We start from the raw sequence: 16,290 nt of genomic DNA, 5'->3' as shown, positions 1-16,290 counted from the left end.
AGGCAGTCTTAACTGTTCTGCCCTCCTCCACTGCTTTGGTGACCTTCTCAAAGAAGTCCACCAGGCTGTGTAGGCATGACCTGCCCTTAAAGAGACCAAACTGGGTTGAGTCCAGTATCTGGAGGTTTCCTATATCATTACTGATCATTTCCAAGATAATTCTTTCCATGGTTTGCACATGAGAAAGATGAGACTTATAATAGTTTTCAGGGTCTGTAGATGGCCCACCTTTATGTATGACTGTAGCCATTTTTCATTCATTAGGCATGAAGCCCATTTGGTTGCTACAGTTGAGCAGCAATTCCAGAAGGCTTGACAGGTCATGCTTTGTGCTAATTAGAAGGTATCCTTATTTTATTTTTAATTTATTTAACATTTGTTAACCGGGAATGTCCGACTAGGTTCCACAGAACCTGTTTTCAGCGGAGGCCCGGGGAGAAATGCTCCAGATGCATGTTTTTGGAATGTGGGAGGAAACCGGAGTACCCGGAGGAAACCCACGCGAACACAGGGAGAACATGCAAACTCCACACAGAAGGCACCCCAGCCGAGAATCGAACCGGAGAACCTCTTGCTGTGAGGCGACAACGTTAACCGCTGCACCACTGTGCCGCCCGATATCCTGCGATAGTGTCTGGGCCCATCGATGTAGTGTTCTTAGCCTTAGAGAGATTCTTACACAAAAGCATTGAGAACTTGTTCCCTAGTGATAAGGAGAGTTATCTTTGATGGTATTTCCCGAGGGGATGGTTGAGGGGGAGACAGGAGTAAAGCTACAGCTGAATTTATTAGCCAGTAGGTTTGCTGTATCTTCTATCACAACTGTGCATTGTCTTTGAGGATGCAGACAGCTAAAGAATACCTTGTGGTTATCCCTGCCCTGGGAGGCCAAATTTACCTCAAATTTGGCTTTGGTAGACTTTATTTAACCTCAGAGTTTGTTTAGTCTGATAAGAGTGCTTTTATCCTGTTGGGTGCTACACCTCCTAATTTTTGCCATGATTTTCTTCCTTCTGTTTTAGTGTCTACTGAGGATGCGATTCCACCAGGGTGGCGTGTTTTTTAGATTTAATCCCGCTAGGTATTATGCAGCTCTTAACATGCTTGTATAGGGCTTCTGTGAACAGTTCCGTGTAGGCAGCAGTGTTCTCAGGATTTATGGGAGCTTGAAATTTTACCAGGTTATCACTTAACAGTAAGAAGTTAGCCTTAGAGTAGTTTCTGAACATTTTGGGGGTTAGCTGGGGTTCTGGGTTTTTATTTTTATTTGAAAGGACACCATTCTGTGGTCTGACCTTACCAGACAGGACATTACATTGGGGGTGTGCAGCCCTCTCCCATATTACTGAAGACCAGATCAGGATGGCATGCTGACAATCTGGTCCAAGGACTTTGTGTTTGGTGTTATGTAATAGTGTGGTAATTAAAGTCACCCATGAATATGGCATTGAGTTAGATGGTAAGTGTTTCCAGTAAACTTAAACACATGTTATATGTTTCCTGGGTCATACAGGAGGGGGGACCCATAGCTTGCAATAAAGTGGTATTGGATTCTGTCTATAGTGATTCGAATCCGAAGAAGCTCGTGTACATCATCCTGCCTGACTAGCCTTGAGGTATATTTATTTTTTTTAATAAAATAAAGACACCTCCACCTTAGTCCCAGTCTAAATATATGGAAAGCATTATAGCCTTGCACTGCCAGTGTGCTCTCCATGGCTTCAAACCATGCCTTAGTAACTGCACAAACATCAGCATTCTCTAAGGTGAGGAGAGCTTGTAGGGAGTGAAGTTCTCCTAGCACCGAGCAGTAACACAGTCAGATTTCCTTGATTTAAATTTGCTATGTCAGAAGTACCTTCAGTTTGGCACTATGGTGGAGGACAATGTTTTAGCCAATATTCGAAAGGAGGAGAGAAGTGCATACCACCCCTGGCAAAGTAGCATGGTCTGTTGATAATCTCCTTCCGAGCTGACAAATATTACACCCTGTAGGGATGACAGCAGAAACTAAGCCAATTACTTAAGTCAGTCATCTTCTGTTGGTATTGTGACACCAACCTTGGAGAAAGTAAAGTGTTGGTCAGTGCTAAGCTCATACCAGCCAGGGACATAGTTCGGGAGCTCCATAGTGTCTTTCTTCATACATTGTAGGGAAGTACGTATCAGATCATCTATATCCACATGCAGTATGACGGAGTCATACTAGTACTTGTGGTCCAATGACCTGAGTGCATACGCAATGTGGTGGATCCTGGCCTCTCATAAGCAACTGACTTTGTCCTTACACAACCTGGTGAGAGGGACATCAGTGTCTCTCACAATGGAGTCTCCAATAACCAGAAAGTTGGACTGTGCGGTTGTTTGCCTTATTGGCTTAGACGGAGAATCTCCATGACATGCGACTGATGTGGGTGTTGCTTGTAAGAGTACATTTAGCTCTACTGAAGAGCATTTACGTGCACATCATCTAGGTCCTAGGAGGTCTTTGGGGTTTATGAAGGGTACATTGGGTCTGTGTGTCTGCTTTGTACTGTGTGATGGGTGTGGCATACGTACTACTGAAACTGGCACTGGAAGCAAAGCTCTCACATAAAAGCAATACTAATATCATTGTGTAACTACATCTCTCACAATATCTTATCAGTTTGTTTGAGATTTAGCAGGTTGCCAGTAAACTTGAGGCAACTTCTACTTTGCCTCAGGATAGCCATATACACCAAGCCAATAAGAGGGATAATGGGAAAGTGCACATCCATGGCAACCGGTCTTTTTTTATTGATTGGGCAGTGTTTGTCACAGCAAATGAGTTGCCCTGAGTGCAACTAAGTACTGGTGAAATTTCAAGAGTGCTTTTACAGGGAAAATAAAATAAAATATGACTCAAGGTGCCTGCTTCTATGCAAGGCACTGATAAACACTTGAGGAGACACTATTAAGTAAACCCCGATGATTTAGGGATCAAATAATGGAAATATTCTGAATTTCAGTTACACAACAGCTAATCAAGCAGTACTTACTAAAACAAATTAACTTCGTCAAGAATGACTGAGTGGATTCACCTGATCAGCTGGTGCCTGGGATACAAAGCCCCTTTGTTTCTTTCTCACCAGGAACAAAACAGGAGCACAAATCCGAAGATGAGAAGCAAGCCACAGAATCTTTGCTTATTAACAAGGTTAACAGCAGCCTTGTCACAAATAATGCAGGGGTCTGTAAGCTTGTGGTAGCCTTTTCCTGGCAGATGCCTTGAATAGCAGTCACACCAATCAGGAAGGTCCCACACAGAGACTCAACGCCCAATCAGATACTGTAAGGAATCAATGCCCTCTGCTCCTTCTCTCACCAGGTACAAAATATAATCACAAATTCCTAGCTGGTACCTATGAAACAGTTATCAAGTTTTCTGGTGATCAGCAGTCTCCAGAAAATGTCTATGCTCCTTCTCTCCCCAGGTGCAAAACAAGAAACAGACAGGCAGAATGCAGATTCTCTTGTAATTGGTGGTCCAGATTGTAAGGGTGATGAAAAAATGGGTTAATATCCTAAAGACTTGCAGTGCACAATAAGCAGTTAGATATGTGGGGGGGGGGGGGTAACAAATTTCAGCAACCCAAGGGGACAGCCAGTAATTTTTAAAGAGCAAGACTGATTTGAAGGGGGTGAGAGCACTCAGTATACTGGTTCTATGGAATACAGGGAGATGGCCAAAAATTTAAATACCTGAAGAAGAGTAACTTCACAAAATGCTAATTTTGTGCTTACTGACAATAGCCAATGAACAGGAGAGGTGAAGCAAACGTGGTCAAATTAACAAACGGGGTGGGCAACTACTGAGACAGTAGAGTTTACAAACACAACAGCACCAGAGTGGGAGGGTAGAGGATAATTTAATTTCTGTATGTCTCACAAGACACACAGCTCTGGTCTCTTTCCTAGTTTAAATAAATAAATAATTGAAAGCAAAATACAACTGAAACAATGTAAGAAAAATGCACCACAATTTACAAAATAGAAGGTGGCAATGAAGCAAAACATATTACAAGAAAACAAACAAATTAACCTTTCCCTCATAGCAGTCTACGGCAGAGTCTGAGTGAGCTTTTCCAGTAAAGCATCTCCAGTACCATTTTGAAATTTGTACATAGTGCATGCATACATACAGACATGTGCATGCACGGATGCATACAAATCTACACATGTAGGAATCAATGTCTGTGGGTACATGCCTTTTGCACTCTTAAGGATTAATTATTTTTCATACTGCACTGTCACTTCACAATCCAGCAAAGCACAACTTTGCGAACCTCAGGAATGGTCTGGGTTCTCAGGGAAAGGGGAGAAGTCCAGCTCTCCACATTACTGCAAACAAAGAACAGAAAAACTCTGCCTGAAAATCTCAGATTTCATGAAAAACACACTCGACCATCCAAACTACACACACACACAAATATGTACGGCTTGGAACTAATCTTGCAGATCTTGACTGGAAACTCAAATGATGACCCCTCTCATCCTCAAATTCAAAATTTACTTTCCCAGTCAGCTAACATTACACAACCACCCTGAAAGGCAAGAGTTCTAGACTTGAAAAAATAAACAGCTTACTGGGCCTCTTGTTTCTACTCCCCACATCATCACCTTGAGTGACATTATGGCAGAACCAATTAAAGTTCACTTCCATACTTGTGTGATTGATAAAAGAGGAGAATCATTCTGGTCCATCTTCCACACATCCAAAGAATACAAGGACCACATTAAGTTTAAAGGCACTCATAAAAAAATAAATAAATAGGTCATCTTCACAAGCAGAATATTGTATTTTCTTGATCAATAACGTTTTTTATGTTAATAATCTTAGAAAATTATGGAGAACACTGACTAGATTCTATATCCTGGTTATAACTATGCTCAATCTCCAAATGCACTCATCATCTTTCGGAAGTTCCCATTAGGGGTCGCCACAGCCGATCATCTGTTTCCATTTCTTCCTGTCCTCTGCATCTTGCTCTGTTACACCAACCACTTGCATGTCCTCTCTCACCACATCCATAAACCTTATCTTAGGCCTTCCTCTTTTCCTGTTTCATCCTTAGCATCTTTTTCCCAATATACTCAGCATCCATCCTTAGCATCTTTTTTCCCAATATACTCAGCATCCATCCTTAGCATCTTTTTCTCAATATACTCAGCATCCCTCCTCAGCACATGTCCAAACCAATGTAATCTTGCCTCTCTGGCTTTGTCTCCAAATCTTCCAACCTGGGCTGACCCTCTAATATACTTATTCCTAATCCTGTCCACACTTGTCAAACCCAGTGCAAATCTTAACATCTTTAACTCTTGCTACATCCAGCTCGAACTCCTGCCTTTTTTGTCAATGCCACTGTCTCCAACCCATATAACATAGCTGGTCTCACTACCTTCTTGTAGATCTTCCCTTTCACTTTACTGGTACTCGTCTGTCAAATTATTCCTGACACTCTTCTCCACCCACTCCATCCTGCCTGTATATCTTCAATAGGAATCTATCAGCATGGCACATTTTGATTGGCAATATTTGCCCACTCTTCCTTGCAAAAGCACTCCAAATCTGTCAGATTGCGAGGGCATCACTTGTGCACAGCCCTCTTCAGGTCACCCCCCCCCCCCAGATTTTCTATTGGATTTAGGTCTTTCTGGTTGGGCCATTCCAAAACTTTAATTTTCTTCTGGTGATTTGCATGTATGCTTGTGGTCATTGTTGTGTTGAAAGGTGAAATTGCTCTTCATCTTCAGCTTTCTAGCAGAGGCCTGAAGGTTTTTGGCCAAAAGTATTTGGAACTGCTCATAATTCCCTCCACCTTGACGAAAGCCCCAGTTCCAGCGGAAAAAAGCAACCCCAAAGCATGATACTGCCACCACCATGCTTCACCGTGGGGATGGTGTTCTTTTGGTTATGTGAAGTGTTTTTTTTGTGCCAAACATCGTGGCCAAAAAGTTCAACCTTGGTCTCATCAGACCATAACACATTTTCCCACATGCTTTTGAGAGAATGTATTTGCTTTCCAAATTTTAGCCGGGCCTGCATGTTTTTCTGTGTATGAAAAGGCTTCCGTCTTGCAACCCTACTCTATAGTCCAGACATATGGAGAATACGGGAGATTATTGTCACATGCAGTACACAACCGGTGAAAAGTCTTTCGGCTTTTCCTGGTTAGGGGTCGCCACAGCGGAACTCCAGTACGCTCATGATTGGCAGTGGATTTGTTGGGTATCGGGCTGGCAACTTAGCACCATAAAAATCCACTGCCAATCATAAGCGGACCAGAGTTCCGCTGTGGCGACCTCTAACCGGGAAAAGCCAAAAGACCTTTCACCGGTTGTGTACTACGTGACAGCAATCTTCCATAGTATACAACCAGTACTTGCCACAAATTCTTGCAGCTACTTCAGTGTTGCTGTAGGTCTCTTGGCAGCCTCCTGACCAGTTTTTGTTTCGTCTTGTCTTTTCATTAATTTTGAAGGGGCATCCAGTTCTTTGCAAAGTAACTGTTGTCCCATATTTTCTCCACTTTTTGATGACTGTCTTCACTGTGTTCCATGGTATATCCAATGCTGTGGAAATTTTTTTGTACCCTTCTCCTGACGGATACAAAGCATCAAAGGTAAGTTCTCTGCAAACCATGGCTTTTGCTGTAGAAGGCAACTGAGTAAATGTTAGGAAAATCCTACTAGGACAGCAGAACAAAGTATAAGTTGAAGGGTGTGCACACATATGCAACAAGCATATTGTATATTTTTCTATTTTTTTCTATTTTTCCCCTAACAGATTTGTTTGTTTTTCAACTGAATTGTACAGGTTATAGGTCACATTAAAGGTGGGAAAAGTCTTGAAATGATTTATTGTGGTCTCATTTTTTAATCACAAAAACCTGGCATTTTAACAGGGATGTGTACACTTTTTATATCCATTGTACTTCTCTGCCACTCCTGACTTCCTCATACAATACCACTCCTCCTCTCTAGGCACCCTGGCACATGCTTTCTCCAAGTCTACAATGACACAATGGAACTCCTTCTGACCTTCTCTATACTTTTCCATCAACACTCTCAGAGCAAACATCACATCTGTTGTGCTCTCTCCCAGCATGAAACCATACTGCTGCTCACTAATCACCACCTCCCTTTTTAACCTAGCTTCCACTATTCTTTCGCATAACTTCATGGTGTGACTGATCAATGTTATCCTTATGTAGTTACCACAGCTCTGCACATCACCCTTATTCTTAAAAATCAGTACCAAAATACTTCTCCACTCCTCAGGCATCCTCACTTTCCAAGATTTCGTGAAACAATCTGGTTAAAAATTCCACTTCCATCACTCCTAAAGACCTCCATGCTTCCACAGGTATGTCATCTGGACCAAAAGACTTTCCATTCTTAATCCCCTATATAGCTGTCCTCACTTCCTCCTTGCTAATCAGTTGCACTTCCTGATTCACTATCTCCACATCATCCAACCTTCTTTGTCTCTCATTCTCTTCATTCATCAGACCAGAAAAAGTACCCTTTCCATCTGCTCAACACACTCTCCTAGCTTGTAAGTACGTTTCCCTCATTATCCCTCACCACCTTTACCTGCTGTACACTAGCCAATCGGTGCAGGTCCATTTCTCCCTCCTTAGTGTCCAACTTTTCATAAAACTCCCCATATGCCTTATCCTTCGCTACCTCTCTCTTCGCCATATGCCTCATCTCCTTATACTCCTGTCTACTTTCTTCATCTCTCTGATGATTCCACTTCTTTGCCAACCTGTCCAAATGTCACACCAAGCACCTTTCTAGCTGTCATCCATATATATATATATATATATATATATATATATATATATATATATATATATATATATACACACACACACACACACACACACACACACACACACACAAAACACATTAATAAAAAATCATATATATTTGTTTTTAGAATATCCTTTTTTCTGTAAATATGTTTGGTTCAATTCTTATGTGAGCTTATTCACCTAGACTGAGCCTGCAAATGGTCCATTGAAGTCAATGCACTACCCTGGTAAACATTATATATATATATATATATATATATATATATATATATATATATATATATATATGTATATAAATAAAGAGATAAATACATAAATAGGTAGATAGTTAGACATTATACCCATTAAGATACTGTAAACAAGCTCAAAAACCTAAAGCAAATAGATGACTGGCATACCTCTCTCAACCTCTTAGAGTGAGATATCTGGACAACGCCATAAATAAAAGTGGGACAGAAGCTCAAAAAATAGGGACAATTTTTAAATACTGCTCTTACAAACACAGAAAGTTGATAGAATAATCGAAAATTCATGCCAATGCAAAACCTAAGTAGGCAGTCTGAAACTCAAATGTCTGTCATTTTCTAACTTCAGTCTTTAATTATTTGCCACTAACTTGCCAGAAAACGACAATTTTATGAAAAACAGACCGAAATATGAGGCAAAAATCTGTACAGTTGAGAGGTATGATTGACTAGTGATCGCAGGGACCCATCCCGTTCAGTATCTGTTTTTCCAATATTCAAACTACAAACCCAAATCTTTGGCTCATTAAGCATGCTGTAATTTGCTCAACTTCCAACACCAGGGTTGTAAAGAAATTATCAGAACCAGTGATTTGCACGGTCTTGTAAAGTGCCTACAGTACCTCCTTCTCTGCAGACTGATTCAATCATCAAAAATATTGGTAACCTCACAGCAAACTCCCTATGCTTTGACCACATTATTGCAACAGTGGTAAAGAAATTATCTAAACAAATATCAAAGGCACAATATAAGAAAACGGTCGTAAGACGTACGACAATAAAAATATGTAGTTTATCTTTCAAATATAGGTAAGCGCTTTCACCACCATCCCGATGGCTTCCTCCGACCATAATAATAACAGCAATAAAATAATTAAATTAAATACATTTCAAATTACTTACATTTTCTGCCTCCTATTAAGCAAATCAGTTACACCTTTTACATTCAAATTTACGCCCCCCACTTCCCAATATACTAAGCACAAGTTCCCTTCTGAATCTCACGTCATCCAGCAATCAGAAGCATTAGTTTAAAGGGAACAGCCTGGTAAAAGACATAACCTACTAAAATACCTATAAAACATAAATAATAAAAATGATAAACATCTAAAATCAACATATGTGTAATATATATATATATATATATATATATATATAAATAAATAAATAAATAAATGTATAAATACACAAATGCACAACCAATATATATTACATACTATAAACATATATATCTAAATTCTCCTTTTGCCGTGTATCTATACAAACACATCCCACAACTAGAAAAAAAAAACGGAGATTCTTGAGGGGAAAAAAGACCCCTAAACCACCAAACAGGCTAAACCTATCTTTCTCAAACTATTTCACCTTCACAATGCCATACAAATAATTAAAGTATTTTTCCATTAAAAAAAAAAATAACATGTACACATATATCTATATCATCATCTTCTTCTTTCGGCTGTTCCTGTTAGGGGTCGCCACAGCAGATCACCTGTTTCCATTTCTTCCTGTTCTCTGCATCTTGCTCTGTCACATCAACCACCTGCATGTCTTCTCTCACCACATCCATAAACCTTATCTTAGGCCTTCCTCTTTTCCTGTTACCTGGTAGCTTCATCCTTAGCATCTTTTTCCCAATATACTCAGCATCCCTCCTCAGCACATGTCCAAACCAACGTAATCGTGCCTCTCTGGCTTTGTCTCCAAACCTTCCAACCTAGGCTGACCCTCTAATATACTTATTCCTAATCCTGTCCACCCTCGTCACACCCAGTGCAAATCTTACCATCTTTAATTCTGCCACATCCAGCTCAAACTCCTGCCTTTTTGTCAATGCCACTGTCTCCAACCCATATAAAACATAGCTGGTCTCACTACCCTCTTGTAGACATTCCCTTTCACTCTTACAGGTACTCGTCTGTCACAAATCACTCCTGACACACTTCTCCACCCACTCCATCCTGCCTGTACTCTCTTCTTCACCTCTCTTCCACACTCACCGTTACTCTGAACTACTGACCCCAAGTATTTAAACTCATCCACCTTCGCCACCTCTACTCCTTGCATCCTCACCATTCCTCTATCCTCCCTCTCATTCACACACATATATTCTGTCTTAGTCCTGCTGACCTTCATTCCTCTTCTCTCTAGAGCACATCTCCATCTCTCCAGGGTCTCCTCCACCTGTTCCCTACTCTCACTACAGATCACAATGTCATCTGCAAACATCATAGTCCACGGGGACTCCTATCTGATCTCGTATGTCAACCTGTCCATCACCATTGCAAATAAGGGCTCAGAGCCGATACTTGATGCAACCCCACCTCCACCTTAAACACATCCGTCACTCCCACCGCAGACCTCACCGCTGTCACACTACCCTCGTACATATCCTGTACCACTCTTACATACTTTTCTGACACTCCTGACTTCCTCATACAATACCACAACTCCTCTCTAGGCACCCTGTCATATGCTTTCTCTAAGTCTACAAAAACACAATACAACTCCCTCCGAAATTCTCTGTACTTTTCCATCAACACTAGATCACATCTGCAGTGCTCTTTCCTGGCATGAAACCATACTGCTAAGGACACTAAAGATAACCACAAAGCCTTCTTCAGCTATGTTAGAAACCTGGGCGAAAACCCTCAGATATGCTCAGAGTTAGTTCACAACAACAAAAAATACACTGAACCCACAGATATTGCCAACATTCTGGCTGACAGGTTCAGTGCAAATTTCTCCCCTCCCTCACCCCCAAAAGAAGAAATACTTATCCCAGCTGAATGTAATCTCCCTGTCATCTCAGATGTCCAAGTGAGAACCGCCCTCAACAAAGCTAAAAACACAGCATCAATGGGACCTGATGGTATCCCGGGTTGCGTGCTACGTGAACTCCAAGAGGAGCTAAACCCGCACATAAAAATGCTATTTAACCTTAGCCTTCCTACAGGATATGTACCTGAACACTGGCGTACAGCAACAGTGGTCCCACTCCACAAAGGGGGTACCTCTACAGACCCTGGGAACTACCGCCCCATAAGCTTAACCAGCCTGATCTGCAAAGCTATGGAAAGAGTCATTATGGAACTCATAAACAGAGACATAGGGGACCTACAGACACTTGACCCCACCCAGTTCGGCTTTGTAGAGGGCAGATCCTGCCTTTTGAACCTGGTTGACTTTCGAAACAGTCACTAGAGCCATTGATGAGGGCAAAGCAGTCCATACTGCCTACCTGGACTTGGTTAAGGCCTTCGACACAATACCCCACTCAGGCATCATATATAAGCTCAACAGCTTAAACGTCAACCCTTATGTCACTAGATGGGTTGCAAACTGGCTAAAGGACAGAACCCATAAAGTTAAAATCGCTGGAGCAATGTCAGACTCAAAGCCAGTCACAAGCGGTGTCCCACAGGGATCTGTCCTGGGACCCCTCTTGTTCGGCATTTATTTCTCAGATGTTAAAGCAAACATGGGAGGGTTGTGGCTGACAAAGTTTGCAGATGACTGCAAGCTAGGCGCCACATAGTCGATACACCAGCGGACACATACATCCTGCAAAAAGGCCTCACAGAAACGGACAACTGGTGCCAGAGTCACGACCTTAAAAACTAAATGCTAAAAAATGTATAGTCATCCCCTTTGGGAAAAACAAAGTACCCACAAATTATCACATAGACAGCAACCCACTGAGTACGGAAAAAGTAATCAGAGACCTAGGGACCCAAGTCGACAGCGACCTCTCATTTGAGACCCACGTTGCCAAAGTGGTTAGAAAAACATTCTAGCTTGCACACCTCATCATGAAGGGATTCACATCCAGATCCAAGGATGTCATTGTACCCCTATACTCCTCCCTCATCAGACCCATGATTGAGTACAATGCCCCATTTGGTATGTACCTCACCCGGCATTTGCAACAGCTGGAGAGACCACAAAAGTACCTCACCAAGAGGATCAAGGGTCTCCAACATATGTCTTATTCTGCCAAACTAAAGAAACTTCAGCTCTATTCAGTAGCATACCGCCTGCTCAGAGGTGATCTCTGCCTGACGTACAAGGCCATGTCCAATCAGGATCTGATGGACATTCTCCACCTCAAAAAATCCAAATCCATCAGGACCACGAGAGCTAAAGACTTAAACCTCGGCACAAGTATGAATAGGACATGGTGGAGGGATAGATTCATAACCCAGAGGCTTCCCATGCTTTGGAACAAGATCCCAGCTCATGTTAGGCAGAGCCCCTCACTGACCCTCTTCAAGAGAAAACTTGATGAGTGGATGGGAGATCGTAAGTTTACCCCAGGGGTCACATCTGTGTCACTGCTAGACAGGGGCACAGTAAACGAATTCTATTATATAAGGGGACCTTCATTGTGTCACTACTAGACAGAGGCACAGTATTCTAAATTTATTCTGTACATTTTTGTACCTTTTCATGGGGTGGCAAAAGCCACATCACTATGGCTAGGCTTACAAATGCCCCAGGGCAGATAGCCTAGTACTAAACTATGAAACTATGCTGATCACTAATCATCACATCCCTTCTTAACCTTGCTTCCACTACTCTTTCCCATAACTTCATGCTGTGACTGATCAATTTAATCCCTCTGTAGTTACTACAGCTCTGCACATCACCCTTATTCTTAAAAAAAAAAAAAAATATATATATATATGGGTCTACTTTAGATGCCCGAACATGCAATTTACTGACACCCACTTTTACCGAGACTAAATGTCCGAAATTTGTGTTTACCGACATTTCATATTACCAACTATGACATGCCCGACATCCTGACTACATTATAATCATTATAAATATAATTTGCAGCAGATAGATATAAAATGACAGTATCCCTTTCGGAATTCACGTATAGCAAGACACAATCATGGCGGACAGCTCGGAAATTGGACCAGGAATTGTGGGAAAGATTTACAAACCGATATGGTCACAAAGGAGTAAAGAAATGCTACAACTTGAGGGCTATTTGTACCATTTAGAACGCAGCCGAGGAAACAAACGGTACTGGGGATGTAAGGAAAAGAAGTCCTGCAAATGCAAAGGCAGAGCTGTTACTGTATTAGTTCCTGAAGGTGAGCAACTATTAAAATCTGTCCCACATCAGCATTCTGCTGATCCAGCTCAGGTAGAACGCTATTGTGTTTGCAATGACATAAAAGTAAGGGCCAAGTACAGCAGGGACAACCCATGTTCAATAGTTGATGTGGAAATGGCATCAACATCACTTCAAGCAGTACAAAGTATACCAAGTAGAAAGGCACTCCTGCAAAGTATCAGTAGGGTACGAAGGCAACAGAATATACCAGAGCGATGCCATGAGATAACTTTAATGAGCATAAGTTGGAGTGACTACCCTTTAAAGTCGGGATCCTTTATTTCCAAGCGTATGGCTGATAAAAGCACTGATAGAGTAGTATACGCGTTTACTACAGTGAATAATTTATATGATACGATTACTGCTACCATTTGGTTAGTGGATGGAACCTTTTTCAATGAAGGAGTAACCTGTCGACAACTCTACAGCATTCATGGACTAGTCAAATGCAGTACTTACAATAAAGCTGTACCATTACTTTACACCTTGATGAGTAGGAAATCATTACGGTGTTACAATTTCCTATGGCACTGTCTTCTATTTGCTAAGCACAAATGGTTTCCAAGTTAATGTCCGTTTCATACTATGTGATTTTGAAGTTGCGGCACTAAAGAGTATTAGGCTCAATGTTACAGGAGCTAAAAGTAAAGGTTGTCTGTTCCATTTTGGCCAAAATATCTGGCAAAAGGTCCAGTCTTTGGGATTAGCAGCAATGTACAATGCAGATATGTCATTTCAATTGAGTGCAAAATCTCTAGTAGCATTAGGGTTTTTGCATGAATCTGAGGTAGTGCCTACATTTGAAGAATTGAAAGTATGTTTTCCAGTTGAAGGGCGAGAATTGTTGAAATATTTTTCTGATTGGTACATTCATGGCAGACTGCGTAAATTTACAACTAGAATGTCAAGCTCAATTAGATTTCCACCTCTATTTCCTATTCCATTCTGGAACGTGTGTGAACTCAATGAACTACATTTGCCACGAACCCAGAATTCTGTCGAAGCATGGCATAGGCGTTTAAAATGTTTATTAGGATCCCGAGCAATTGATTTAAATACACTTATGCATGCTTTGTCTAGAGAGCAAGACAAGAGTAGATGAGCTACGGGTCCGAATGGCAACTGGTTTTCCTCCGTCCCCTAAGAAATGGAAATTATTAAAGCGGCGTGAGCAATTTGTCACTGTGCTGAATAATAGAAAGGAATACAGTGCCGTACAATTTGTAAATAGCATTGCGAGGTTGTTAAAGATTTGAGATGTTTATTATTGCTAATGTGTATATGATCCACGTTTGACTGTATTGCTAAGGAGCAGAAATTAGCAGAGCAATCCGAAATATTATTTGTTGTATTTGGAAGTGCTTACTATAAGAAAATGGCAGCGTTACGGAATGTTCATTTCATTTGTAAACAGCGGTTAATTTGTGTTGGATTGCTTCACAAATATGTGCAGAAAAGTATTAATTTGATGAAAGACTTCTTTCTGGATATAGCACGTTGCTATGAAGGGTGTTTACTGGCTGATATGGTATTACTTTCCATGCGGGATTATTGTTCTCAAGGCGCACTAGTTTAATGAACGTCGGTAAAGTGTACGTCAGGCTAATGGGTAGTCGGGCAACTAATTTGTCGGTCATTTGGGGTCGGTAAAGTAAGTGTTGGTAAATTGCACGTTCGGGATGCATTCCTCTCCCAAAATGTATTCCATCTCATGAATACATTACCCATATGTATTAATTAAACAGACAGATATCCTAGCTATCTTAAAAATAAAAATCCTAATAACCGGACTGTCATCAACCAATCCACCCCCACCCGGTCCTATTCCACTGGAGGAAGCCAATGACCCTTGGAGGGGAGTGCTGGCTAATCATCTACTGTCAATGTACCGCTTCTTCCTTGTACTCTCTGCCACATATAGTCACCCTTTGGCATAGGCCAACCAGAGTACTGCTCTAGCAGTAGCAGGGGCACACATTTCCAGTATTTATTTATATTTCTAGTAAAGAAATTGTTTCTTTAAAATATGTTGAATGAATACAGGAAAAAAACTGAAAAGACAAACTGTTAGGAAAAAGTAAGAAAAAAAAAGCAATCTGGATGGTGTAGGCAGAACAGGATGGAGGCACTGGGTAATGTAGGGGTGATGTGTGATGTGAAGCCCTTTTGCCTAGGGCACCAGTTGACCAAAGTTGGGCCCTTGCTGTCTGATACAAAGACACGTTTTATATATGTGTGTGCACTTAACAGCAGTCCATACAATGCAACCAGCAGAATTATACATCACTGTTCCAAACAGCTGCGAATTACCCCTCACACTATACACACACGTTTTACCCGAGTTCCAAACAGTGGTGCTTACTTTTCTCATGGTTATTCAGAAAATTATTTCTCACAATTTAACCAGCTGCACCAGACATCATGGGAAGATGTGGTTTTCACCTGTAACATCCACCTAATCATACAAATCCATATCTACTCCTGTTTCACACCTGCACGGACAGCAATTTCCCAGGAATATGTACGCCATAAACTCCAACTCACCTCGACTTCTTCCCGATTTACTCGATGCATTTTTGCTAACGTACAGTAGCCACTTCAAAAAAACACGATGCTTTCTCAAACGGTTTTTAAACAGTTCCAAAGCGAAAGTCAACTAAATCAACGCTGCCCACTACTAGAAGGTAAAATGACCACTTTCTTGAGTTATTTGCATTCCCTCTCACTTTCGGTTTCCCTCAGGTAGTTACCAGGAACTCAGAATGCCCAAATAGCGCCCCTACTGGTCAGTGCCCGTTCCCCACCCTACGCCATACTAAGAAGGCGACATGCGCTCCCTTCTCACTTTCGTTTCCCATACGCAGTTGTAGGAAATCTTCGCGGTAACGCAGCGCCCCCTAGCGGTCAGTACACTCTCAATTCCCTGTACGGTGCTTGGACAGCAGTAGCACTTTTTCCTGAATACAACAGCAGAAAGACAAGTAAAGAAGCAAACAGAACTGCAATACAAAACAGTGGGCTTTCTGGGACAACTGCAGTATTTGCTCATCATTGAAAACGCACTGGGAGAGTT

At 41.4% G+C, this 16,290-nt stretch overlaps 1 protein-coding gene across 1 annotated transcript in view; it reads right to left on the bottom strand.

Moving 5' to 3' along the window:
• The window catches only part of SHFL (shiftless antiviral inhibitor of ribosomal frameshifting), a 1,552,615-nt gene extending 1,536,572 nt beyond the window's left edge, over nucleotides 1-16,043 (bottom strand). Inside the window, exon 1 of the mRNA XM_044084676.1 lies at nucleotides 15,762-16,043. Coding sequence (XP_043940611.1) covers nucleotides 15,762-15,791 — 30 coding nt within the window. The 5' untranslated portion in view covers nucleotides 15,792-16,043. The remainder of the gene's footprint in view (nucleotides 1-15,761) is intronic.
• Nucleotides 16,044-16,290: the final 247 nt, after the last annotated feature.

This window comes from Protopterus annectens, chromosome 9.part0 (assembly GCF_019279795.1).
Source record: "Protopterus annectens isolate FY-2018-M chromosome 9.part0, PAN1.0, whole genome shotgun sequence".
NCBI lineage: Eukaryota > Metazoa > Chordata > Ceratodontiformes > Protopteridae > Protopterus > Protopterus annectens.
This window is presented reverse-complemented; position numbering and strand designations above follow the sequence as displayed.